Here is a 26,314-nt window from a genome sequence, read left to right as displayed (position 1 = left end):
CAAAGAATTTCGGATATAGCACAGTGCCACACGTAGGGAACTCGTGAATATGAACCTCATTAATCTGAAGCTGTATATCACGACAAAAGGCATCTTTGAAAATGAGGTGAACTAGATAAGATAAAAAGTAATTTGTACAATTCAGATCCATATAATAGCTTGTTAAGTTAGCAATCTCCAAAACTTGATACATGCAACGAGGGATTATACATGTTCTGCATGTTGGGCAGAAATTATTGATGAGCCATTTGTAATGGAGTGAATCCAAACAGCTATATACAATAATAGAACACTATACTATACTGGCATACTAGTAACTGCTAGTAGTCCCTTGTTAATATCTGTATTATTGTCATTTTGTTTAGTTTCTTTTTTTACCTTTACTGACATCCGACTTGGACCTTCTTTTAAACTGAGTTTTATTGTGTGTATTGCTGTGTGTTTGTTCATTCTGCATTGGCTAGAGGTATAGGTGAGGATTGAGATCTCAGGAACATGTTTAACCCTGCTCCATTTTTACGACTATACCAAGTGGTGAGCCTCTGGCCTTTTTTAGTCGTGTATGTTTTTTTTAATTTGAGTACATCTGTATGTTTTGGATTTGGTGTGACATCCTATTTCATTGAACTAGTACTCATTTTTTCATGGGGCAGCTAAAGCCCGATTCTGGGTATTGCTGTGTGGAAGACCAATTGTGTTTTGTGTTCTCTAGTCTGGTTGTTGTCTCTTTGACACATTTCCCGTTTCCATTCTCAATTTTATAGATTGTGACAAATTTTGCCAAATACAGCTAAGGTAATCTATTCCAGAGGTAGCAAAGCCTTAGAAACCAGATGCTCCACAGGGCGTAGCTTTATACGACCGCAGAGTTCGAACCCTGAACAGTTGGGGCAAGTATGGACACAACATTCAAGCTTGATACAGCTCTGAATTTGAATTGTGATTAAATAGTTGACACAACATAGGTTTCTGACACAGAATGAATGTGGTCTAAGAACTTAAACTTAAAAATTTTAAATTGGACATTTACCTATTATGGTCCAATATCAAAAATCTAAATACATGGTTAGATTCAGCATATCAAAGAACCCCAAGAATTCAATTTTTGATGAAATCAAATAAAGTTCAATTTTGGACCTTTAAGACCTCAATGTGGACCAATTTACTAACCGGGCCCAAATATCAAAAATCTAAATACATGGTTAGATTCAGCATATATAAAATAAAACTTATATTCAATTTTTGTTGAAACCAAACAAAGTTTAATTTTGGACCCCGATTTGGACCAACTTGAAAACTGGGCCTATAATCAAAATCTAAATACATGTTTAGATTTAGAATATCAAACAACCACAAGGATTCAATTTTTTGTTGAAATCAAAAAAAGTTTAATTTTGGACCCCGATTTGGACCAACTTGAAAACTGATAATTGTATGTTACAGTATTCTTTAATAATCTAGTACAAGCAACAAACAGTACAAATTTCAGAAATATAAAGTATAAAAATTTTAAATTAATACATGTATTAGTAAATATCTTAATCAGAAGCATCACAAATAAGTATGCATTTTTTTAATGGTTGGGACATGGATTATCATAATTTCTTTAAAATGGTGAAACATACAATATATGGTTTGTAAGATCTCAGCTAATACAAGATCCATAAGATATAAATACAAACCAAATTAAACAAATGATTGTCAAGTTTAGGACTGGTTGTGTCTACAGATACCACATCTTCCTTGATGCAGAGGGCACTCATTTCATACTCATTTACTTCATTGTATCCAAATAAAAAAGAGTGAAATTAAAACAAATAAACATCAATATATTATCAATATAAGTTTTAACAGTTTCTTCCTTCTATAAATCTTTTTTTAAATAAACAAAAGCTAATACAAAGTAAGCATTCAATAATTGTAAAATTTTCTTTGGTTAATGTAGATTCCTTTGGTCCCTTATTTAGTAAATAATCTGGTTTTTTTTTTGATACAAACCCAATTGTTAAGGATTTTCTACTGTAAATATATGTTATACAATGTATGAAAGTAGTATATCAACTAAGGGTGAAGTTTGAGGTCAATAAACTTCTTTTGAGTGATATGTCCTTGTATATACCTCAGAAAAAGGCTACAATGGTTGTATTATTATTGTTAATACATGTAGTCAAAAGTAGAGAAGAAATTTATTTAGTTGGTTCTTACAATTTCATCACATATTTTAAAATAACTGTGGAATATCACTTTTCTATCTGATGCTTTCAGTCTACCTTTGAAAAAATAGTATAACATGTGATTCTTCAAATGAATCAACTTACTTAGAACATACACAATAATAATATAAATATTGTTATAAACATTTGTGATCATTTTTTGTTATTATACTCTATTTTAAAACAACACTCAGTTTACAATCAATTAACATAAAAAACTTGACTTTTTGTCAGTTACAATACAAATTATTTTGTAAGGTTTATAAGAATAATTATTGATATGCATTTCAATTTTTTCTCAGCATTTTATTTTCCTATAAAATTTCTAAGAATGGTTCATTATTCAATCACAAGTATTTTGGTCTTCTTCAAAATGTTCATATAAATGTAAAAATTACCCATTAAAAATATGGAAAATGTGGAAACAGTTGCATTGTTGATTCCTCTTAATTTCACTATTCATACACAGGCATACAAAAAGAGGATTAAGCATAAAACAAACTATGCAATAAATGATTATGTAATTCACCGGTATGCAAAATAGGATTATGCAATGTCATATGTATGAAAAAAGCACTAAGTTATTAACAGGTTAAAAACAAATTTTTGTAAAAACTTAAATTCAATACGAAAATACTTCAAGAATATAAAAAAATTTCAATGGAATATACATTTGTTCAATTAACTTGTTGTATATAACAGCTTGTATCTGCAGAAACTTGACGCCATAATTATTTTACATTATTACATCTATATTTGATATGTCACATGATCATTCCAGCTTCACAATACCAGGGAGCAGTACTTGTATCCTCAACATCTTTAACAAAAACAAAGATTTCTCCCTGACTTGGACTTTTCTGTAGATCAAGAAATTCCTCGCTATCGTCCAATAGAACAAACTTTGTAACACCCATTCTATCATGAATCTGGTAAAAAAAAAAGAAATTTAAAGCTAACATCAAATAATTTAATATATTTCAGATGTAAAAACATTTCCTGATTGGCTGAAAGTTTCTGTCAATCAGATGATAGAAATATTTATGTCATATGACCATGATGTAATCAAAAGTTTTTCCATGATTAACTCCTAAAGAATGGAATTAAGAATTAAATTATAAAGAATGACTGTAATATTTCTTCTGTCTATTCAAAATAACCTAAAAAATGTGGTACACACTTTTAAGTAAATATAAAGGGAGCAATATTTTGAAATTAGATTAGGGAATTTAAAGGCAACAAAATATATAAAGATATGGTGTATCATAACAAATCAATCAGGTAAGAAATGGTTTAATTGAAAAAATCATCTTACATAGTCTGAGCATTCCTTCTCAATAATTTCTTTCCATTGTTGTTTGACTACCATTCCTGGGAGCTCCATTGTAAAAGTCTCCCCTGGTTTATAATGTACGGTCAACCTGGATCCATTATGGTCTGTCAAACAAATCATATAATGTATGACAATCTATAACAATATACACTGAAAGCTTGAGAAATACAATGGTCACCAATAAATAGAATGGAGAATAGTCTTAATACTGGGACTAATACTGAAGACTTACCACAGTGTGTGGTAGTAGTTTATACTTTACATAATTATAAATTGTCTTAACATGTAATAACAAGAGGCTGTCACAACGACAGCAAACCGGATTTATTAACATTTATTTGTATCCTGCCAATATCACAAGAACCATAACTGATGAACGGTGAAAGTGAAAATTGTCAATATCAAATTTGACCTCCATTTTGTCATCAGTATCAACATATTAAAATTTGAAAAGCTTAGGTTGAATGGTTTATGCGTAAATGCACGGACATGACTGGAAATGCCATTTTTCAATCTTTCAAGAACCATAACTCCTGAACAGTAAAAGTCAAAATTGTCATTATTGAACTTGACCTCGATTTTGTCATCAGTAACAACATATTAAAATTTGAAAAGCTTTGGTTGAACAGTTCATGAGTAAATACACAGACACGACTGAAAAAGCCATTTTTCAATCTTTCAAGAACCATAACTCCTGAACGGTAAAAGTCAAAATCGTCATTATTAAACTTGACCTCCATTTTGTCATTAGTAACAACATATTAAAATTTGGGAAGCTTTGGTTGAACAGTTCATGCGTAAATGCAAGGACACGACTGGAAATGCCATTTTTCAATCTTTCAAGAACCATAACTCCTGAACAGTAAATGTCAAAATCGTCATTATTGAACTTGACCTTCATTTTGATGTCTGTAACAATATATTAAAATTTGAAAAGCTTTGGTTGAACGGTTCATGAGTAAATGCACGGACAACATTTGGTTGCCGCCCGCCTGATTCCCGCCCGACCGCCGTACATCACCAAATCAATAACCGACATTTTTGTCACAAAAATCCGGTTAAAAACTCAACTGTGTATCATGATCTCTATGAAATTGTATTTAAGAAAATATAGAAACAAACAACAAAAGCAGGAGCAAAATGTTTTCACCAATTCATTAGAACTATTCACCAAAATAGTCCTAAATCATTTAATACCATTTTTTTTCTCCATCGGTCCATTTGGTAATATTATTGGGGTAAAAAAAGTTATGTAAAGAAGAGTTAAATAAAATGCATGTTGTTAACTGAAGGTGTTGTAGGTTTGGCAGAGGAGAGTTTAACTGAAAGAATATTTATTATCCTTACTTGATGGTGTTTGTGCACAATATTGGGTTTGTATGTACAACATACTAGCTTCCATGTCATCATCTTCTTCTAAAGCAAACTTGGCAGATTCCTCCTAAAATATTGTACAATGTTGTTACACAGTACTAATCATATATTTTATGTACATTAGGTTTTGAATATGTAAAAACCACAAAATTGCCCTAATCATATTTCTTTCAGTGGCAAATAACAAGAAAGAAGTTTTTTAATCTATAAATACTCCTCAATATGTACACTTTAATTGAGATTTATTTTATTTTTTCCAAACACATAATGCATATAATATACAAAGGCATATAGCTATCCTTTACAGTGCAGATAATATACAAAGGCCAAATTTGATTCATACTTTACCTCAAATGCTTATTACTTTTTTAATCAACTTTTTATTTCATTTCTTAAATGGTAAAAATTCAATAAAGATATCAAATTTTCCTATTTTTCTCAGTTTTTACTATTTTGATCCAAAAAGACAACTGTCTGCAATGGTGTTATCTGTTATTAAATTGTAATTTTTGAGGTAATATAAACTGCAGATCTCCATATGAATCTGTGGTAATAGTTGTACATATAGAACAATTAACTGTGACCCTACTAATGCACAATAGTTAATTATCTTGGATCTGTGGTAATAGTTGTACATATAGAACAATTAACTGTGACCGTACTAATGCACACTAGTTAATTATCTTGGATCTGTGGTAATAGTTGTACATATAGAACAATTAACTGTGACCGTACTAATGCACAATAGTTAATTATCTTGGAGATAAAAATGAATTGACTAATGAAAACTTACTATTTCTATTTCTTGTGACTGGAGATGGTCGCTGGTATTACTAGTAGACAACTGTTCAAGAAATTTATCTGTAAAACAAACACCTTACTTTACAATACAGAATGGAAATGAAAGAAATATATGGTGGATATAGAGTAAAATCATATGAACATGAGTGTGCACACTGAAATGTCAACTTTACTTATCAAGATTGCATTAATGTTGAAAGTCTTCAAGATAAATATTTGTTACAAGTATCAAATAAGGTCAAGTTCAGTTGAAACCTGACGAACAGACATGTACACTTACAAATATTTCTGTCATAAGAACATTATAAGCCTAGTACCTTTGATGAGTTGTTTTAATTCACTTTCCCAAAATTATATATCAATTACTACACATCAAACAGATTTTGAATAAGCAATATTGCGATTCATTTATTTTCATTTTTGAGGAAAACTTGCATACTTTTTGGTTTTTAATTTTATGTTTTTGGCAGTGTGAATACATTCCATTAGACAATTTGCAAATTGTTGAACATTTAAAAATTTGTGGTGCCCCAGAACCCACAAAATCCACTTAAATTGGAATCCAAGGAACAATAATGACTCCATAGTATATATATAGTTTGTTACCTACCAATCTCTTCTTGCTGACTCTGAGGTGAGGAAAAGGCTCCAGATGTATCATTCTCAATGCTAAGATGTGGTGTATGGGGTGGAGATTTACCCACACTACTTCCTAGACCAGATGTCGTCTTTGGTATAGATCTAACTGGCATGAATGGCGCTGCACGTTGAACCTGTGGTGTAAAGTATGGTGCAGTTGGTGGCAGCGGGGATGTCTGGTCTGTGCTTACACTGGCTGTATTGGGATCTGACCTACTACCTCCTGCAAACTGCTTCCTTTTAGTGGCTGGACTAAGATCTAGGTATAATTTTGCATGGTTTGTCTTTTTTACCGAGATGTCTCTGGTTCTAGTCTCAGTCTCCATACTCTTACTTAGATTAGGTTGTAAGAGATTAACTCCTTCCCCTGATCCAAACAGGTTCTCGTCATCAATGTCGTCTTCTTCTGCGATAGAAAACATTGAACTGACAATGGAGGGGGACGTAGAGGTGGGTCTCTGTAGAACTTCAACTCTCTGCTCCACTGAACCAGAACTTACTGATGATGGGGGAGACAATGTATTCAGAGCAGTCATTGTAAGTGTAGAGTTTTCTGAGTCTTTACGTTCCTGCTGTGTCTTTGAAATGACAGGATTTCTTTCATAAAAAACAGTCAAGTTAGGAACATCAAGAGAAGATTTTGACATTTGATCAATTATTTTCTCCTGTGAAACTTCACTCTGACTACTGAAATAGCTATCAAATGATCGGTTTTGAGATTCTGTTCTTGATAACTGATGGGACAGGATCTTGTCAGTGAACTCATCAACAATAGCTTCTCTCTCCTTCTTTACTACTTTCTCCTCTTCTGTCAATGCTTTAGGATAAAGTAAAGCAAAATTAGGTAGATCAGAATGAGGCTGGGCTTCAAATTCTAAGTCACTCTGGCTGACATCAGAGTCTGAGGACCTCTTCTCAGTTGTAGATTCACATTCTTCTAGTCCTAATGAGTTAAATGTAATGGCTCCTATATCAATCATGAACTCCTCAAATAGATTATCTGGTGGTTCTGTTTCTTGGAAGGTTACGTGTTCTGGTAATGAAAGGCCAAAATCTATAGCAAGTCTTCGTACTTGGTTATATATAGAAGAATTAGCTCTATCACCTGCCTTTTCTAAATCACCTGTATTTTCTAACGAATCATTTTCTTCAGGTTCTCTCTTCTTTTCACTTATCTCAATCTTTTTTGGAGTTTCACAGTCATTCGAAATATGAATACTTTTGAGATCCTCTTCAATTTCTTTGACAATGTCAACATTTTCTCCCTTGGCAGCTGTCGGTGCATCTAACTTTGTATCGTTTATTTGACATACAGACTCAAACTTTGTATCAGGTATTTGATGTACAGATGCATACAGTGTAGAATACAAAATCTCTTGGTTGAAATCATCTGAAATTACAACAGTGAATTTAATTATTTCAAAATCATTATCAATTAACAATTTTATAGGAACACAATCAAATAGAAATAGAAATCATTGTTGAGCTTTGAAATATTTTAAGTGTAATAGGCATTAAATCCTATATTTTCTCAAACAAAATATCCCACTGAGCTTAGTGGACAAATGTATATTTGATACTGTTTGTCAAAACTCAATGTTACTTCAAACCTACTTTTTGGTCTCTATGATGTTATATCTTACAAACAGGTTACAAAAATAGAAATAATTTGTATTTGAGACAGTATGTGTGAAGCCTTTTAATCTGACAGGTTACAGAACCTACCTAACATTCTGAATGCTCCATGTTGAAGAAGTTGTTCTGAACCTGGTCTTTTGGCTGGATCTTTGTTAAACCCCTCACGTATCAACTGAGCAATTTCAACACTTATATTTGATGGGATATCTGGCTCTTGTTCAATTATCTGAAAAAGATACAACCAAGCAATCAATGTAAATATTACATATGATGTTACTACACATGGGCAAACAATTTACAGAAATATTAACACTTGAAATCAAGAAAAGCGCTACTGACTAAAATTGAGAAAGGAAATGGGGAATGTGTCAAAGCGACAACAACCGGACCATAGAGCAGACAACATGTAATCCATTGTTTTTTTAAAGACTATTTAAAACTATTTTCTTTAACAATTACAAACTCTTCACATTCAAGTATTAGTTTTTATTAAGTCAGTAAGAGCCCCTTAATTTTTTGATTTTTTAAAAACCTGAACAGAATAGTTTTAAAATATAAGCAACTTTTTAGTGCTGTTCGTTTTTTACCGATTTCCCACAAATACATGTATTTCAACAGAATTTTTAATATGAAAAAGTGGAACTCAAAAGAGCTTTTATTGCCATCCCTGCAAAAATATACTGTCTTTGAACCAACTATTTTTAGAACTGAATAGTACTGTTAATAGGACACTGATATACCCTTATAAAAATTCTGAACTGACACATACAGAGTCAATTAAGGATGTAGGGTAAAATTTAAAAAATCTAGAATTTGAAATTCATACTTAATGTCAGAAGAGCATTTATAGTTAAGGAACAAAGCAAGCTAAAAATATTGATAGGGTATGGAACTCCTTTTTGAGATATTTCATTTTTTAAAACATGACTTGAAAAGGCTGACACAGATTTTAGCATTGGCATTATATGGGTTTCAAATTGTAAGAAAAAAAAAACCCAACTGACAAAAATTCATAATCCTGATCCGACTACATACTTAAGCATGAAGTCTGAAGATTCTCAATGTTTTCCAATATCAAAGAAGGGTATAATTAAAAACCATGTAAAACATTAAAAATCTTTTGTTAAAAAATTCAAATAATTCATAGCAAAGTGTTCTGTTATGGATGTTTTTTTTAACTTACTACGTATATCAATGCTCCAATATTTGGATATTTCCTGACCCACGGTGGATAACCAGTCAACATGTGGACAAGTACACATACAGCTGACCATAGGTCAGACTTATAGCCATGGCCTTCACCTCTGGCTTTTTCTGGACTAAATACAATTTGTGATCCACTAGGAGTCGCTCCTCGTTTGTCGGTGCTACTAGTTAACTTTCTAGCCACACCAAAGTCTGTGATCACAACATCTTTCGTTCCACTCCTTACTAGAATGTTATCAGCTGCAATTATATTAGAATAAATAATCTAAAATCATAATCTATGGAGAAATATACAGTTTATGGAAATTAAAGTCATAATAAATGAGTGACCGGTGAATAATAATGTTATTCCAATTCTTGAACGAATGAATACAAACATCATAAACTTAGTCTTCTGTGCAAGATTTTATCATTTTTTTGGCATAAATTTCGTATAATCGTCAATTTATTTTTCAATCAGTCAGTGTTGTTGTGAAAATATAGCAGGTAATTAAAGTTCGTGTTTTGAAGGCGAAGTTTAACGATTGTCACCTGTTTGTCAACAATCAACAAAAAGCATGGAAATTGAGCACGTGTTTAACATGTACAATCAGATAATAGTTTATTTTAAGGACATCCATGCGTATTGCGATCACCAGATTTTTACGAGATGGGTCACACGGAGGTGACTTTGCATACGGAAAATATGTAGGGGAATTGCTTACTGGAAGGAAGCAATTTAAATAAAGTAAACTGCTTAATATGAACAAATTAAAGAATTTTCTTAAGAAAAAAGTATATTTACATAAGTTTTATAATGAAAACTATCCATTGAGTTATAAAAAACATATATGCATTGTTTTTTCTAATTGGAGGTTTCTTATGACTTTAACCGTTTTTGTTTTTAGCTCACTATTTCAAATTTTAATTTTTTTTTGTGGGGGGGGGGGGGGGGACTTGTGGTTGGATACTCAAATACCTGATGGCAGAAGAATGACAATAGTCTGACGTATATTTGTTTATTTTATTATAATTTTGTCTTCATGTCTTTTTCTTTGATATCAGCAAAAGACAGTCTTATTTTGGTATCCCAAGTATGGAACCTAGCAAGTTGTTTTTGTTATTTTTTTTTGAAAGTAAAATGTAGAAGGCAGATATTTGATTGTTTCTGTTAAATTAATTCACAATGTTTATACGACCCTTGATGGAAAAAATCTTGACATATTGTTTTGACGGCAGTCTATATTAAGACTGTATGATGTATTCTAGATGCCCAGGTTACTTTTGTTGTTGGTCTGCTGTCTCATGGACATTTATCCCATACCTCTTTTTATTCATAATCTAAATGACTTTTATGTTCGCTTTTTCTGATATATTTTATGTTACAATTGAAATTATGATGATGAAAAAAGAAATATGACTGAAAAATATAGTGCTACCTTTTAAATCTTCATGAATAACATATCTTTTTTCAAGGTAAACGAGAGCTTCTAGAATCTGTTTAAAGTAGTTGATAGCCGTTATCTGACTAAGTCTACGACTCATAGATCTATGCATGTTGATTGTTTCTGTTAAGCAGCCACCTGTAAATAAAATGTCAATAGTTTATTATAAACAAGGATTTATATTTTTAACTGCTATGTTTTTATTCCCTAGAACTCCTCTCTTCTGTTCACTGTCACAACAGAAGATCCCAAATATATATAACTTGTCATATATATTTAATTACACTTAAATATCATAAAGGTGTAACTACCAATTTCACAACTTCCAATCAAAGACATAAAGCACTAGAATTTAGTGTTAGGTCTTCGTCATTTCTTCCTTATTCATAGTTGTTTCCAATAAACTTTCAAAATGTTATTTAAATTATTAACTTTTTTATTATATGAGACACATTCATATAGTTAGGTAACATAGAAATTGGCAAATGACCAAGTATGCCTTACCATCAATAAACTCTGACAAGATATAGATTTTTTCGCCTCTTCTCAAGGTTCCAATAAGCTGTACAACATTTCGATGTGTCAAATCACTCCAAATCTCTAGTTCATTGAATTCATATTTCGAAATGTGAATCTGTAAAAAAAAAAAAATAAAAATAAAACAATGCTTTGTGTGACAATGTGTGATGAGGGTTTATATTAAATACAGGAAACAATAAATTGCTTCGCTGAGTGCAGCTGGATACGACCGCAGATGTCCAACCCTGAAAAGTTGGGACCAAAATGGAAACAATATTCACGCTTGATACTGGTCTGAATTTGATTGTTATTTCATTTTTGACACATAATAGGTTTCTGACACAGAATAACTGTAGTCAAAGATTCAATTATTATATAATTTGAATTTATATTCAAGTTTTTGCTTTTATGCAATACACTATGCTGTTGCTAATTGACTTCCCCTCCCCCCCAAAAAAATGTTTTTTTTTTATTTCTGAAATAGATGAAATGAGAAAATTGTCCCCCCCTCCAATTTTTTCACCTTCCCCCTTTCCCTTATTCCCCCCAAAAAATATTTCCCTCAATATATGGTAAGTATCTCAATTCAAATTTCTAATTATAATTACCCATTTAGATATATCAGAAAAGTTTTAAAATATAAAATGACATACATAGTAATGGCTAAATTTGATATTAATTAACAGTAACGGCTGAAAACAAAGTGACAGCTAATCACCACAAGACAATCATCATTTCTTAATACATAATTTACAAGCAGTGTAAGGGAGGTAACCAAACTGTTCTTTAAATTGATTTGGATTATCTCCCTTACACTGCTTTTAAATTGTCCTTTAACCATGAAAATCCTTATTTTTTCCTTTTTATTACCCCCAATTCCTGAATGGTTTGAGCCATAACCCCCAAAGTCAATCCTAACTATCCCTTTGTAGTATGGAAACCTATTGTATACTTTCAGAGAGATTCATACAACTTATTAAGAACCCAATGATACTTTTCCACAGATTCACCTGATAGTTACCTGTCCATTTAAACTTCACATAAACAAATTGTGTTAAAATTTTATTGATCTCTATTTACTTATACTAATGTTATTATCCAGAAACCATCCGTCTGCGGACGACGCTGACAACGACGATGACAATGTGATACCAATATACGACCAACATTTATTTTTATTTTTTGCGCCTGTATAAAAAAAAAACTGACAATATTACTAACATTTAGATAATATCTAACTTAGTCTTTTATCCCACCATTTTATTCAGAAAATGCCTGTACGAAGTCAGAAATATGACTTGTTTTCATTTTGTTCTGTTAGTGGCCCTACCCAAATTTGTACTTGATCTGAGTTTTGTGGTAATAAGCATTGAGTTTACTTTTTCATAACATTGATTTGAGGCTCACTTAAGTAAGGGAACAGAAACAAAAAATCCTGCAATTTTTTCATTTGTAAAGGGACATAACTCTACAATGGTAAAAGTGACCCCACCCAAGTTCGAACTTGATCTGTGTTTTCTGATCATAAGCATTTTGTAAAAGTTTCATTACATTTGGTTGAGGCAAAGTTAAGTTACAGAACGAAAATGAAAAAATTTAGCAATTTTTCCTTTTGTAAAGGGGGCATAACTCTAGAAGGGTAAAAGTGATGACACACACATTCAAACTTGATCTGTGTTTTGTGGTAATAAGCATTGTGTATAAGTTTCATAACATTTGGTTGAGGCAAACTTAAGTTAGAGAACAGAAACCAATTTGGGATGTACAGACGGACAAGGGTAAAACTTAAGCCCCCTTTTCTACTGTGGGGGCATAAAAATTTGATAAAGTGTTTCCCTTTAAAAAGTAAAATCACAAAAATACTGAACTTAGGTTAAGTCTCTGTTCTGATTGGGTTTACTTATTAGTTCAATCTAAGAGTTATAGTACCTTCTTAATGCAGAATTTATATTCTGTATTGAAGTCCATAGCCAGGTGACACTTGCCAGACGTACCACTACCTAGATGAGATAATCTCACCCACTGGAAATTCTTACTGTATCTTGTCTTCAATATTTTTATTCTATCCTATAAAATATTATCATTTAAACTTGAAATATCATTTATTTACACTATAACAGTATAATATTAGTCATTGTTAAATTCATTTACTTAAGAAATGTTGTAACTTGAAAGTTTTGAATAAAAACATAAATAATCACATATAAAATAGAGAATGGAAATAGGAAATGTGTCAAAGAGACAACAACCCAACCAAAGGGTAAACTTGTTATTTTAGCAGCAACCAATTTTGAAATTTAATAAAGTGACTGCATTATTTGCAATTATCTAGGTCAGTATTATAATATATTTATTCAGTTATCTACCTTATTTAAAACAAAAGGCATGATCATAAGCTTTGATGTTTGACTTTTCCCTGATTTTATAATTTACCTGAAATTGAGGAAGTATAACACCTTCTTCTCTTGTGTCATATTTTTTACCAAGTTTCCATTGCTTTTTCATATCAAACCAAATCCTGGCAGGACCCAACAAATATGACCTATCACCATAAATTACGTCCTGTATCCCTGGTGTTCCTGTTGGTCTATCTACCAATGACTGGTACCTTTCTCTATATTCTTGTGGTCTAACATTTGGCATACTGATAAGTCTGTCTTCAACATACACACGACCTGGCAGCGAAACGTACTCCTGATTTATACCACCTGATGCCAGTTCCAAAGATTCGTCTCTAACCAGAGGTAAAGAGGTATGTACACTGGAATCTGATGGTAACTGATAAGCCTCTGGAGGGAGATGCAGACTGGAATCAGGTGTACGAAGAGTACCAATACAATCTGCTGTTTCATAAAGGATGGTGTCTGGATAAAGGGGATAGTCAGTACTGTCTGTAAATATATCTCTTGGTCGGTCAAGTGTGACACTACGACGTCTTGTTGTTTGACTATAAGGAAGAGATGCTGGTTCCTCCTGCTGCTGCTGAAGTCGTTTAGGAAGATTGGATGTCATCATTACAGTGCTACCATCTGACATCTTCCTCATCAATGGTTCAGACTTGGACACCTTTTTACTTCCTGGTTTCTGACTTCGTGATTCCATTCTCATATCCATTCTAAGTTCTGGAATGCTTTCTAGCACTGGACGACTTACTGTACTGAGTCTCTGATGACGAGGCATGTTTAAACTCTTAATGCTAGAGATGCTGTCAATACTGGAGAATGGATCATCATCCACTGCATCAGGGTTAGCAAACCTCGCCAAATTCTTCTTTAATTTCTTCCATACTTTCTCAGTATTATCTGCTATTTCTGCTCTCTTCAGTTTGACACAAATAATAACTGGACATGTGACCTCAGAAGTAAAACTATCTGACAATCCACAGATAGAAACATGCTTCTGTATTAGTCTGAACAAAGTCATACAGATGGAACAGGAATCTTGGTATCCCATACTGCATGAACCAAAATGGCAAATGAGTGCAGAAAGGTGGGTACAAATATAGCATGTAGTTGTCTCCCCTGCTGATTTAACTTGCATACTTGTCATTAGACATAAATTAATCTCGTCAAAGATGTCAGGAGGGACTTTCTGAAAATAACCAAAATCTAAAGTAATAAAAGTCAAAAACAATTTACACCATACTTCTAATAATCTCAATTATTTCTCATCAAAATAAATGGGAAATGTGTCAATGGGACACAGATGATGCCCCCACCTGCATATCATATAAAGTTATAAAGGGACATAATTGAAGAACGATAAAAGAGATGCTACCCAAATTTGTCCTAGATCTGAGTTTTGTGGTAATATGCATAGTGTATCAGTATCAAAACATATGGTTGACTCAAACTTAAGTTAGAGAACAGAAATAAAAATTCAGCAATTTTTCCATTATGTAAAAGGCATAACTCTAGAACAGTATAATTGACATCACCAAATTAATTTTTCTCTCCTGAATGCAAGTTATATAATACAGTTTTTCTAATTTTTGTGCTATTTTCACATTTCTCGATCTGTGTGAGAAAAATATTTCTCCTCACTAGTGAAATATCTGTTCTCGGAAAATGATTAGTCGAAATTTGATTATGACGTCTAAATGTTTTGTTTTCTTCTGAATTTTCCTATTGTGACGTCATGAAAAAAGGCGACAATGTCTGATGACGTTGCATATAAAAAACACAAGTTTCTGAAAATCTTTGAAAAAAGAAGGATAAAAATCATTAGAGAAACAGATTCCGACACTATAACTCGTGTATAACGATATTTCTCCACTCTCAACAGTTAAATTTTAGTTATTTAAAGAGCTTGGCAAGCCTCAGGCTTTAAATAATAAAATTTAACTGTCTCGAGTGGAGAAATATCATAATACACTTGTTGCAGAGTAGGAATCTATACATATCTTGATCATACAGGTTAAATTTATAATTATTGATTATTGAGAAAAAAAACTCTTTATTTTTTAAGACAACAAATTAGATATACATAGGAATGTTTCAAGTTGTAAGTGAATGCAAATTTAAATGATTACACAATTATTTTATATGAAATAAATGTTTACCAATTCCTCTGTTTCATTTAACATGAGACCCAGTATGTCACTTAGATTATTTTCTCCTCCAGACAAACCTCCATGTTTTCTACGGTACTTGAAGTTAGTTATCACGTCCAGATTTCTACTGATTCTGTCTCTATTATTACCATTGTTGCCACTATCAACAGGAGGCTCCTCCTACAAAAGATATCAACATTATTCAAAAGTCATTTAAAAAATTTAATTTAATAATACATAACATTTAACATTTCAATCTGTATAGAATAATGCAGACTGCCATAGTGGATATTTAACATATGTATTTTGAAATAATACCCTTAAGACAATTCAGGAGGGACTTGTAACCAGTTGTTCAGTAGTTGTCACTTGTTGATGTGGTTCATAAGTGTTTCTCTTCTCTTGTTTTTTATAAAGATTAGACCGTTAGTTTTCCTGTTTGAATGGTTTGAATGGTTTTACACTAGTCATTTTTGAGGCCCTTTATAGCTTACTGTTCAGTGTGAGCCAAGGCTCCTTGTTGAAGGTCATACTTTAACCTATAATGATTTACTTTTTACAAATTTTGACTTGGATGGAGAGTCGTCTCATTGGTACTCATACCACATCTTCTTATATCTATGATAAGAACCCCTTTTCTTAGATAAATTGGCATTCAACTATCTTTCACAACATAAGCCCAGGGGAGGGTTTAAGCACTCTCAAATATGTTAACCAAGCCACATTCTATTTATGTCTGTCCCAATTAAAAACCTGTAATTCAGTTGTTGTCATTAGTTACGGTCTGTTATATCTTTTTGTTTTTGGTAAGTGTATTGTAAAATATCAGGCTGTTTCCATTTATCATGTCTGGTCCTTTTAAAGCTGACTATACGGTATGTGTTTTCTTATTATTTAAGGTTGTATGGTGCTTATGGTGATTAAATTGCTTTAATCCAAGTTATCTTAACTCTGTTGGACAGTTGTCCCATTGGAAATCATACCACATCTCTTTATTTTATAATTATGTTATGACTTAAATATATTTTGGGGTTAAATTGTTTTTTAAATATTAATCTAACGTTTTCATCTTTGTCTTTTTCATCATCATCTCTTCTATGTTTTTCTTTTTCTGTTTCTTCTTCATCCGATTTTTGACTTCCACGACTGGTAAAGCGACCAGAGTCGCTGTCAGTCAACTCATTACATGGATGATCTCCCTTGCCCATTTGTCCATCATTGAAGTGTCCTATTAAATTCAATCATTGTTAATGTTTGAACCAACATATACTAGTTTTATATTTCACTAAATACAGCAAGTTCTTTATCAGTTATGAAATGTATTGGATCTTTGTTGTTGTTTTGTTTTAGATGTATTTCCTTTTTATCAATGATAAATTCTAAATTAAAAATTTCTAAGTTTATCTTTAAGTTAGCTACTTTTTACCTTATTCAAAAAGTTCTCTTCTATTTCTTGAAATTGAAAGATTAGTGCCCTTATAAAAAGGCATTATGTTTATAATTTAAATGGAGAGCTTGTATATATTTTTTGCAAATGTTTGTTTCTGAAATAATTCTATGTAAAAGTAAAACTGCATATTAAAATCTAAGGACAAATCATGGTGTCAGAGGAATGAGGTTTGATAGCAAACAAAAATTTAGAAAAGGTATATAAAGTTAAATATCTGCCAAAAACTGAATTTATTTTTCTCTCTTTGAGAAAATTGAAGACACGTACCTCCTGTTGACTGTCTTCCATGTGGTCGTTGTTTTCTACGAAATGCTGTATATTCACTTGTGAAATTAGGTCGCCGTTTCCTGGTAACAGCTGAACTTATGAAATGTGGTCCTCTTTTTCTGCTAACAGTTGGACTAGTGAATTGTGGTCTCTGTTTTCTGGTCACAGCTGTATCTATGAAATGTGGTGGCCGTTTTCTTGTATACCTTATTTTACATTCACCAGTATATTGTGGTCGTTGATTTCTTGTATAACGTGTCTCATATTTACATGTCAAACTTTTCCTTGGCTTTCTGGTGTCCTTCTTTGTATACTGACATGTCACATTAATCTTTCCTGATTCACTGTTTCTGAAACTGTTCAATCTAATGATGCTTCTTTTTGTTACTTTACCTTTACCTTTTTTTTCTACAGAAAAAAAACATAAGATAAATTCTATAGATTTTCTAAGAATTCAGATAACATAAACATTTCTAATATATGCAAATTAATCATGCTGAAGCATAAACTCCACATCATATTTTTGGTACTTCTTGATGAATGTATATACTTGTGTCTGGTATTATTGTGATTAGCAAAAAAGCTTTTGTTCAATTCACCTTTTCAGAATCTAAAGGGCTATTGGTCAATCTTTGTACACCAAAATGAAAATAAACGTTACGGTACGTTTCTGGTTGAATTTCCATTGTTAACAAATCATAACGTGTTGGTGTATGCTTTTGAAAATATTACACAGAATGCTTTAGACTCTGAAATGGCGAATTTACAATACCAATCCAATATATCCTAGGTAAATCTCAATTCACTACATTACATTCTAATCTCTCCTCATTTTTCAATAGTTTGTAACACATAATTATCATAAAATGGTCATGACCTATATCTTGGTTAAAAATAATTAAGCTAGCAAGAAATAATTTTGTCATTAATCTTTTCTGCATTAGCTGTCTCACTGCCAATCATACAAAAACTCCTTATTGTATATGCACAAGTAATCAAGTAATCATTTCCAGCATTTTTAAACTATATCTAACTTATATTTTGAGGCAAAAGCTAGTAAAAGGTTAAGAATATAATGTCAACAAAGTAATGAGACTTTACCAGAAGACTTACTTTGTTTCTTAGACTTTGTCAATTGTATTTCTAATTCTTTACAGCTGTCACATGACTCAAGTTTTAACAGGATTTCTGCCTTGTCACTTTCTATTTCATCTTTCAAAACTTCTCCATTACATTCTACCACTAAACATTTCTCCTCCACAGCTAATGTTTCCTTTGTATCATCTGTCTTTAGTTTCAATATTTTATCTTTTTTATCTTTAACACAGCTATCAGTCATCTGGTCCATGTTAAACTGTACTACTTCTTCTTTCATTGGGTCCAAGTCAGTACGTACTCCCTCCTCTTTCATTGGGTCCATTTTTTCTCCTTCATAATCCTCTTCTTTCTCTTCACACCAAACCTTCAGTATTTTCTGACTCTCTTTCTGACATGATTCTTTACTATGGTTGTTTGTCTGGTCCAGTTTACACTTTAATTGCTGCTGTGTTTTGATAATGGTTTCCAGGTGTGTCTGGACCTGATCTATGGGAAATATTCCATCCCTTACCAATCTAAGGATTAAATCTAATGTTCCATTCTTGTTCTCTTTATTGTCCTTTAGTTTCCTACAATAGATACATGTGCAAGTTAAATACTTACTTATTGACAAATTTGTATATTTAATATGAAATGATCATATTTGAACCTTCATTATTATCTGCTGTATAAAAGTATTTAACTTGTTTTCAGAGATGAATGACGATTGAAAATAATGTTGAAAGAAGAGAATACAAAACATTTTTTAGTTTCAATCTTTATTTCCATTGAATCAAAACAAAAGAATCATGTAACACTGCAGTAAATACCAATACATCATGTAAATACAAATCATATTTATAATTAGATCATAGGAGATGATTTGCTCAGATGGACCTGGAGGCTCCTTAACTAGGCATGTTTGGAGTGGAACAGGTAATAATTCTGCATTAACCATAAGAAACACTACCCAAATTTCTTATCCAAATAATACTTCCTTGAAATCTATTGCTATCTAGAGTTCACATTATATCTATCTTTAGTATACATACCTGTAAATTCTTGCTAGAAGAGCTCTTGTCCTATATTTAGCAGAAACTTGACGTTCATCTTTAGATAGATCTCTTTTTTCTGTATATTCCTCATGTTCACTTGGCTGAGCACATGGTTGCTTAAGGTTAGTTTGACTACGATGGCGATGACGAGTTTGGCAGGTCTCACTTGAATGACCCAGATGTGTGCTGTAGGTCTCACTATGAGGGTTCTGAGGTCTGTTGTAAGTTAAAAACAAAACATAAGAGAGAACTTGATCAGACATACAAATATCTGCAGCATTTCCATACATTGGTTGGTTTATAGCTCATAAATAATAATGTTCATTCATGGTTATGGTTAGGTTAGGGGATGTCCTAGGTTAGGGTTGGGGCTATTGTTAAGATTTAGGTATAGGTAAGGGTTTGGTTTGGGGCTAAGGGATAGTTGAGTATAGCTTTACATTGGTTGGGACCCCTAAAGTAAAAATGCCACTTATTCTAATTCTTTGTTCTTTTATGTACCTTTCATAACCAAAATATAAATATTATAGGAGAGGATTAAGTGCAGAGAAGTTCATCATTGGTTCTCTCAAATTAAATCTTTACATTTTTTGCCTTTATTGAATTGCAGTTGATGGCATTTGTTTATTAGAAGAAACTGACATGAATTCATTAGTAATTTAATTTCTATTCTCTGTGCAACGTTTTGTGTGTGATAGAGTAATTTGTTTTTTTTAATGTATGCATATTACATAATTTTTATTTATTGTAATAGTCTAAATTGACAAAAAATGCATGTATAATAAATATCATGCAGACTTACTTAGGTAAACCTTCTTTGGTTTCTTCATGGGAATTAGAGTCAACAAATGACGCTTCTTGGTATTTCTTAACTTCAAGATTGGAAAAATTGGCCTCTATTTTCAGTTTTGTAAATTTACTGAAATCCATATCCTGATCTTTGTCAATCTCTAACTTATCTTTTGATGCTTTTGAATAATTAGTTTTATTATTCTTTTTTCTTTTTTCTTCATGCTCAACCTTCCTTTTAGATTTAAATGTATCCTTATTCAATGACTTTGATTCTGGTGGTCTTAATTGTTTGTTTTTACTATTTATAGATTTTGGCCAATAGTTTGTCCAATTATCAGCCTTCCTTTCACACTGTAATGTCATATCTAAGTCTGGTATAGGGCTTAAACTGTAGTTCTTCCCATTCTTCTGTAACTTTTTGTTTCTTTCATCATTTAGTGATATGTGTGAAGATATGCTTTGCAAACTTTCTTCTTCTAAACCCATATCTGAAATATAATAAGAACACTGTATTTCCTGTTCTGACCCCAGTCCTTCAAGTCATAAAACTTTTGAGTCAGTTTTTTGTACTCATACTCCAAAATCAACCAATCAAAATGACTGTTAGCACTGTATTTCCTGTACTAACCCCTGTGCACTTTATTTCCTGTACTAACCCCTGTGCACTGTATTTCCAGTACTGACCCATGAGCACTTTATTTCCTGTACTAACCCCTGAGCACTTTATTTCCTGTACTGACCCTTGAGCACTTTATTTCCTGTACTAACCCCTGAGCACTTTATTTCCTGTACTAACCCCTGTGCACTTTATTTCCTGTACTGACCCCTGTGCAGTGTATTTCCTGTACTAACCCCTGTGCACTTTATTTTCTGTACTAACCCCTGAGCACTTTATTTCCTGTACCGACCCCTGAGCACTTTATTTCCTGTACTGACCCCTGAGCACTTTATTTCCTGTACTGACCCCTGCACACTTTATTTCCTGTACTAACCCCTGAGCACTTTATTTCCTGTACTGACCCCTGTGCACTGTATTTACTGTACTAACCCCTGAGCACTTTATTTCCTGTACTAACCCCTGTGCACTTTATTTTCTGTACTAACCCCTGAGCACTTTATTTCCTGTACTGACCCCTGAGCACTTTATTTCCTGTACTAACCCCTGAGCACTTTATTTCCTGTACTGACCCCTGTGCATTGTTTTTCCTGTACTGACCCCTGTGCAGTGTATTTCCTGTACTAACCCCTGTCACTTTATTTCCTGTACTGACCCCTGTGCACTTTATTTCCTGTACTAACCCCTGTGCATTGCTTTTCCTGTACTGACCCCTGTGCAGTGTATTTACTGTACTAACCCCTGAGCACTTTATTTCCTGTACTGACCCCTGTGCACTGTATTTACTGTACTAACCCCTGAGCACTTTATTTCCTGTACTAACCCCTGTGCACTTTATTTTCTGTACTAACCCCTGAGCACTTTATTTCCTGTACTGACCCCTGAGCACTTTATTTCCTGTACTGACCCCTGAGCACTTTATTTTCTGTACTGACCCCTGTGCATTGTTTTTCCTGTACTGACCCCTGTGCAGTGTATTTCCTGTACTAACCCCTGTCACTTTATTTCCTGTACTGACCCCTGTGCACTTTATTTCCTGTACTAACCCCTGTGCATTGCTTTTCCTGTACTGACCCCTGTGCAGTGTATTTCCTGTACTAACCCCTGAGCACTTTATTTTCTGTACTAACCCCTGAGCACTTTATTGCCTGTACTAACCCCTGTGCACTTTATTTCCTGTACTGACCCCTGTGCACTTTATTTCCTGTACTAACCCCTGTGCAGTGTATTTCCTGTACTGACCCCTGAGCAGTGTATTTCCTGTACTAACCCCTGAGCACTTTATTTTCTGTACTAACCCCTGAGCACTTTATTTCCTGTACTAACCCCTGTGCACTTTATTTCCTAAACTGACCCCTGAGCACTTTATTTCCTGTACTGACCCCTGATCACTTTATTTCCTGTACTAACCCCTCTGCACTTTATTTCCTGTACTAACCCCTGAGCACTTTATTTCCTGTACTGACCCCTGTGCACTGTATTTCCTGTACTAACCCCTGAGCACTTTATTTCCTGTACTGACCCCTGTGCACTTTATTTCCTGTACTAACTCCTGAGCACTTTATTTCCTGTACTAACCCCTGAGCACTTTATTTCCTGTACTGACCCCTGAGCACTTTATTTCCTGTACTGACCCCTGAGCACTTTATTTCCTGTACTGACCCCTGAGCACTTTATTTCCTGTACTGACCCCTGTGCACTTTATTTCCTGTACTGACTCCTGAGCACTTTATTTCCTGTACTAACCCCTGTGCACTTTATTTCCTGTACTGACCCCTGAGCACTTTATTTCCTGTACTAACCCCTGTGCACTTTATTTCCTGTACTGACCCCTGAGTACTTTATTTCCTGTACTAACCCCTGTGCACTTTATTTCCTGTACTGACCCCTGAGCACTTTATTTCCTGTACTAACCCCTGTGCACTTTATTTCCTGTACTAACCCCTGTGCACTGTATTTCCTGTACTAACCCCTGAGCACTTTATTTCCTGTACTGACCCCTGTCACTTTATTTCCTGTACTAACCCCTGTGCAGTGTATTTCCTGTACTGACCCCTGTGCACTTGCACTTTATTGCCTGTACTAACCCCTGTGCACTGTATTTCCTGTACTGACCCCAAGGTACTGTACTTTCTGTACTTATCCCTGTCTACTGTATCTACTTAACTGAGCTTGAGCACTGTATTTCCTGTACTGACCCCTGTGCACTGTATTTCCCTAATTGACCTTGAGCACAGTATTTCTTGTACTGACCCCAAGGCACTATATTTCCCTAATTGACCTTGGGCACAGTATTTCTTGTAATGACCCCAAGGCACTGTATTTCCCTAACTGACCTTGAGCACAGTATTTCTTGTACTGACCCCAAGGCACTGTATTTCCCTAATTGACCTTGAGCACAGTATTTCTTGTACTGACCCCAAGGCACTGTATTTCCCTAATTGACCTTGAGCACAGTATTTCTTGTACTGACCCCAGTGCACTGTGTTTCCCTAATTGACCTTGAGCACAATATTTCTTGTACTGACCACAAGGCTCTGTATTTCCCTAATTGACTTTGAGCACTTTATTTCCTGTACTGACCCCTGTGCACTGTATTTCCTGTACTGACCCCAAGGTACTGTACTTTCTGTACTGATCCCTGTCTACTGTATTTACTTAACTGACCTTGAGCACTGTATTTCCTGTACTGACCCCTGTGCACTGTATTTCCCTAATTGACATTGAGCACAGTATTTCTTGTACTGACCCCAAGGCACTATATTTCCCTAATTAACCTTGAACACAGTATTTCTTGTAATGACCCCAAGGCACTGTATTTCCCTAATTGACCTTGAGCACAGTATTTCTTGTACTGACCCCAAGGCACTGTATTTCCCTAATTGACCTTGAGCACAGTATTTCTTGTACTGACCCCAAGGCACTATATTTTCCTAATTGACCTTGAGCACAGTATTTCCTGTAATGACCCCAAGGCACTGTATTTCCCTAATTGACCTTGAGCACAGTATTTCCTGTACTGACCCCTGTGCACTGTATTTCCCTAATTGACATTGAGCACAGTATTTCTTGTACTGACTCCAAGGCACTATATTCCCCTAATTAACCTTGAGCACAGTATTTCTTGTAATGACCCCAAGGCACTGTATTTCCCTAATTGACATTGAACACAGTATTTCTTGTACTGACCCCAAGGCACTGTATTTCCCTAATTGACCTTGAGCACAGTATTTCTTGTACTGACCCCAAGGCACTGTATTTCCCTAATTGACCTTGAGAAAAGTATTTCTTGTAATGACCCCAAGGAACTGTATTTCCCTAATTGACCTTGAGCACAGTATTTCTTGTACTGACCACAAGGCATTGTCTTTCCCTAATTGACCTTGAGCACAGTACTTCCTGTATTGACCCCTGTCTACTGTATTTCCCTAATTGACCTTGAGCACAGTATTTCTTGTACAGACCACAAGGCATTGTTTTTCCCTAATTGACCTTGAGCACAGTACATCCTGTACTGACCCCTGTCTACTGTATTTCCCTAATTGACCTTGAGTACAGTATTTCTTGTACTAACCCCAAGGCACTGTATTTCCCTAACTAACCACAAGCACTATGTATGTCAACATAACAGCCCTGGACAACTGAATACTGATTTGTTTCAAACCTTTAAATCTTACCATATTTTTAACATACATACCTCTATACTCCTGGATAATTCAATATCACATTTCTTTACTGTACTTTATTTGGGGGATTCCTGAAAAATAAACAATATATTAGGTTACTTGACAAGAAAATCTGTCCTGGAAATTTCAGGAAATTTAATTTGAAATTACTTCCTTTTTTAGATCAGTGATTTTGAAAGGAAATTTCTGTTAAAATAGACACGCCTAACATTGTCGGGATTATGGCTGTTATAATGTCAACAACAAGACATGCATCCAATTCTTCAGATGTAGTCTGGTAATACTGAAACATCTATATTAAGATGGAAAAAAAAAATGAAGCAAAACCCTACAACACCCACAAATGTGAGACAACTCAACTATAAAAGGATCAGGATATAAAACAATAGTAGCAATTTATCATTTATAGACTGAACCTCTGTCTAGTCATGGAAGATAATCTCAGTTTTGCAAAATTAGTCACTGGTGGATCCAGAAATTTTCATCAGTGGGGGCCCACTGACTGCCTAAGAGGGGGCCCGCTCCAGACACGCTTCAGTGATTCCCTATATAAGCATCAAAATGTTTCCCTGCCCCCCCTTAATCCGCCTCTGTTTGTGAGTACATTATTTACAACATCTCTACAGGTTTTTTTATTAGCATATAGCAATTTTACTTTGTTTAATTAAATGGATAACTTGTTCAAAGAAATGTTTTGTGACTAGAAATAGAACACAGGGAATTTATGGTTTATTGTGCTATTGCACAACCAATGAAGACGGAATAGTAAGCAAAAAATGCTTAAATCTTCTTGACAGTGCTATCAATATCATAATGGAACAAATCAATGTAAATAATTTAGGTTTAAAAATAATAATATTTCGGACAATAAGGTCTAGTCATGTTTTTCCTAACAGAAATGCATACCTTGAAACAAACATACAATAATTTCTGTGTCATTTGGTCTCTCATGGAGAGTTGTCTTATTGGCAATCATACCACATCTTGTTTTTATAATCACAGTTAAACAAGCAACACTTTAAAAAGATGCAGACTAATTGTTGTTTCAAGCCCACAAGAGAGATAGATACTGTAGACAAGAGGATCTCTATTCTCAATATGATAGGACTCTTTCTTGACAAATATCCATACCATTGCCAAGTCATCAAACTCGGTTTCTACATCAATTAATTACTCATATAAAATGACTTTCATCTAAACTTGCAAATTAACAAGTATATCTCTAAAATAAAGATAAGTGAAAAATCATATTGACAAATAAACTATGTATAAAAAAATCTTACCTATAATTCATAATAATATAGTAGTATGATCTGTTCACAATGAACTACTACGACTTACAACATGAACAAGGAAATTAAACAATAAATTCTCAGTTAAAAATAAACGTGACTGCCAATATATTTATCGACCTTCTACCAAAAAAAGGACAACAAAATTTAAGTGCTATTTAAAACTTAACAAAACTTGGAAAATTAATATTAAATTCAGAGAAACAAACAAGGAGTAATGCAATGCAAGAAATGCATGAGCTGTTGAAATGACTAGGGATTATTATCAAATGCCTCTATTTGGTCTCAAATTTTGCAAAGTTTTCATTATTATTATATTAATGTGTAATCAGGATTCTTAAATTTCATATATAAGACAACATTCATAGGTTGATATTATA

General features: G+C 33.5%; 1 protein-coding gene across 4 annotated transcripts in view; it reads right to left on the bottom strand.

Annotated features, from left to right (window-relative positions):
* Nucleotides 1-1,430: 1,430 nt before the first annotated feature.
* The window catches only part of LOC143065399 (uncharacterized), a 43,565-nt gene continuing 18,681 nt past the window's right edge, over nt 1,431-26,314 (bottom strand). For all 4 annotated transcript variants that reach the window (XM_076238948.1, XM_076238946.1, XM_076238950.1 and 1 more), the window contains exons 2-19: nt 24,654-24,713; nt 20,351-20,828; nt 19,546-19,764; nt 18,530-19,083; nt 17,417-17,824; nt 16,761-16,927; nt 15,709-15,879; nt 13,581-14,738; nt 13,077-13,214; nt 11,133-11,262; nt 10,623-10,766; nt 9,182-9,444; nt 8,086-8,224; nt 6,332-7,750; nt 5,714-5,781; nt 4,894-4,987; nt 3,529-3,650; nt 1,431-3,142 (exon numbers count right to left, since the gene is read on the bottom strand). In XM_076238948.1, coding sequence (XP_076095063.1) covers nt 2,978-3,142; nt 3,529-3,650; nt 4,894-4,987; nt 5,714-5,781; nt 6,332-7,750; nt 8,086-8,224; nt 9,182-9,444; nt 10,623-10,766; nt 11,133-11,262; nt 13,077-13,214; nt 13,581-14,738; nt 15,709-15,879; nt 16,761-16,927; nt 17,417-17,824; nt 18,530-19,083; nt 19,546-19,764; nt 20,351-20,826 — 5,835 coding nt within the window. In that variant the 5' untranslated portion in view covers nt 20,827-20,828; nt 24,654-24,713 and the 3' untranslated portion in view covers nt 1,431-2,977. The remainder of the gene's footprint in view (nt 3,143-3,528; nt 3,651-4,893; nt 4,988-5,713; nt 5,782-6,331; nt 7,751-8,085; nt 8,225-9,181; nt 9,445-10,622; nt 10,767-11,132; nt 11,263-13,076; nt 13,215-13,580; nt 14,739-15,708; nt 15,880-16,760; nt 16,928-17,416; nt 17,825-18,529; nt 19,084-19,545; nt 19,765-20,350; nt 20,829-24,653; nt 24,714-26,314) is intronic.

The sequence above is a fragment of the Mytilus galloprovincialis genome, chromosome 2 (assembly GCF_965363235.1).
Source record: "Mytilus galloprovincialis chromosome 2, xbMytGall1.hap1.1, whole genome shotgun sequence".
In the NCBI taxonomy this organism is placed as follows: domain Eukaryota; kingdom Metazoa; phylum Mollusca; class Bivalvia; order Mytilida; family Mytilidae; genus Mytilus; species Mytilus galloprovincialis.
Note: the sequence above shows the minus strand (reverse complement) of the source record. Positions and strands in the feature narration are given on the sequence as shown.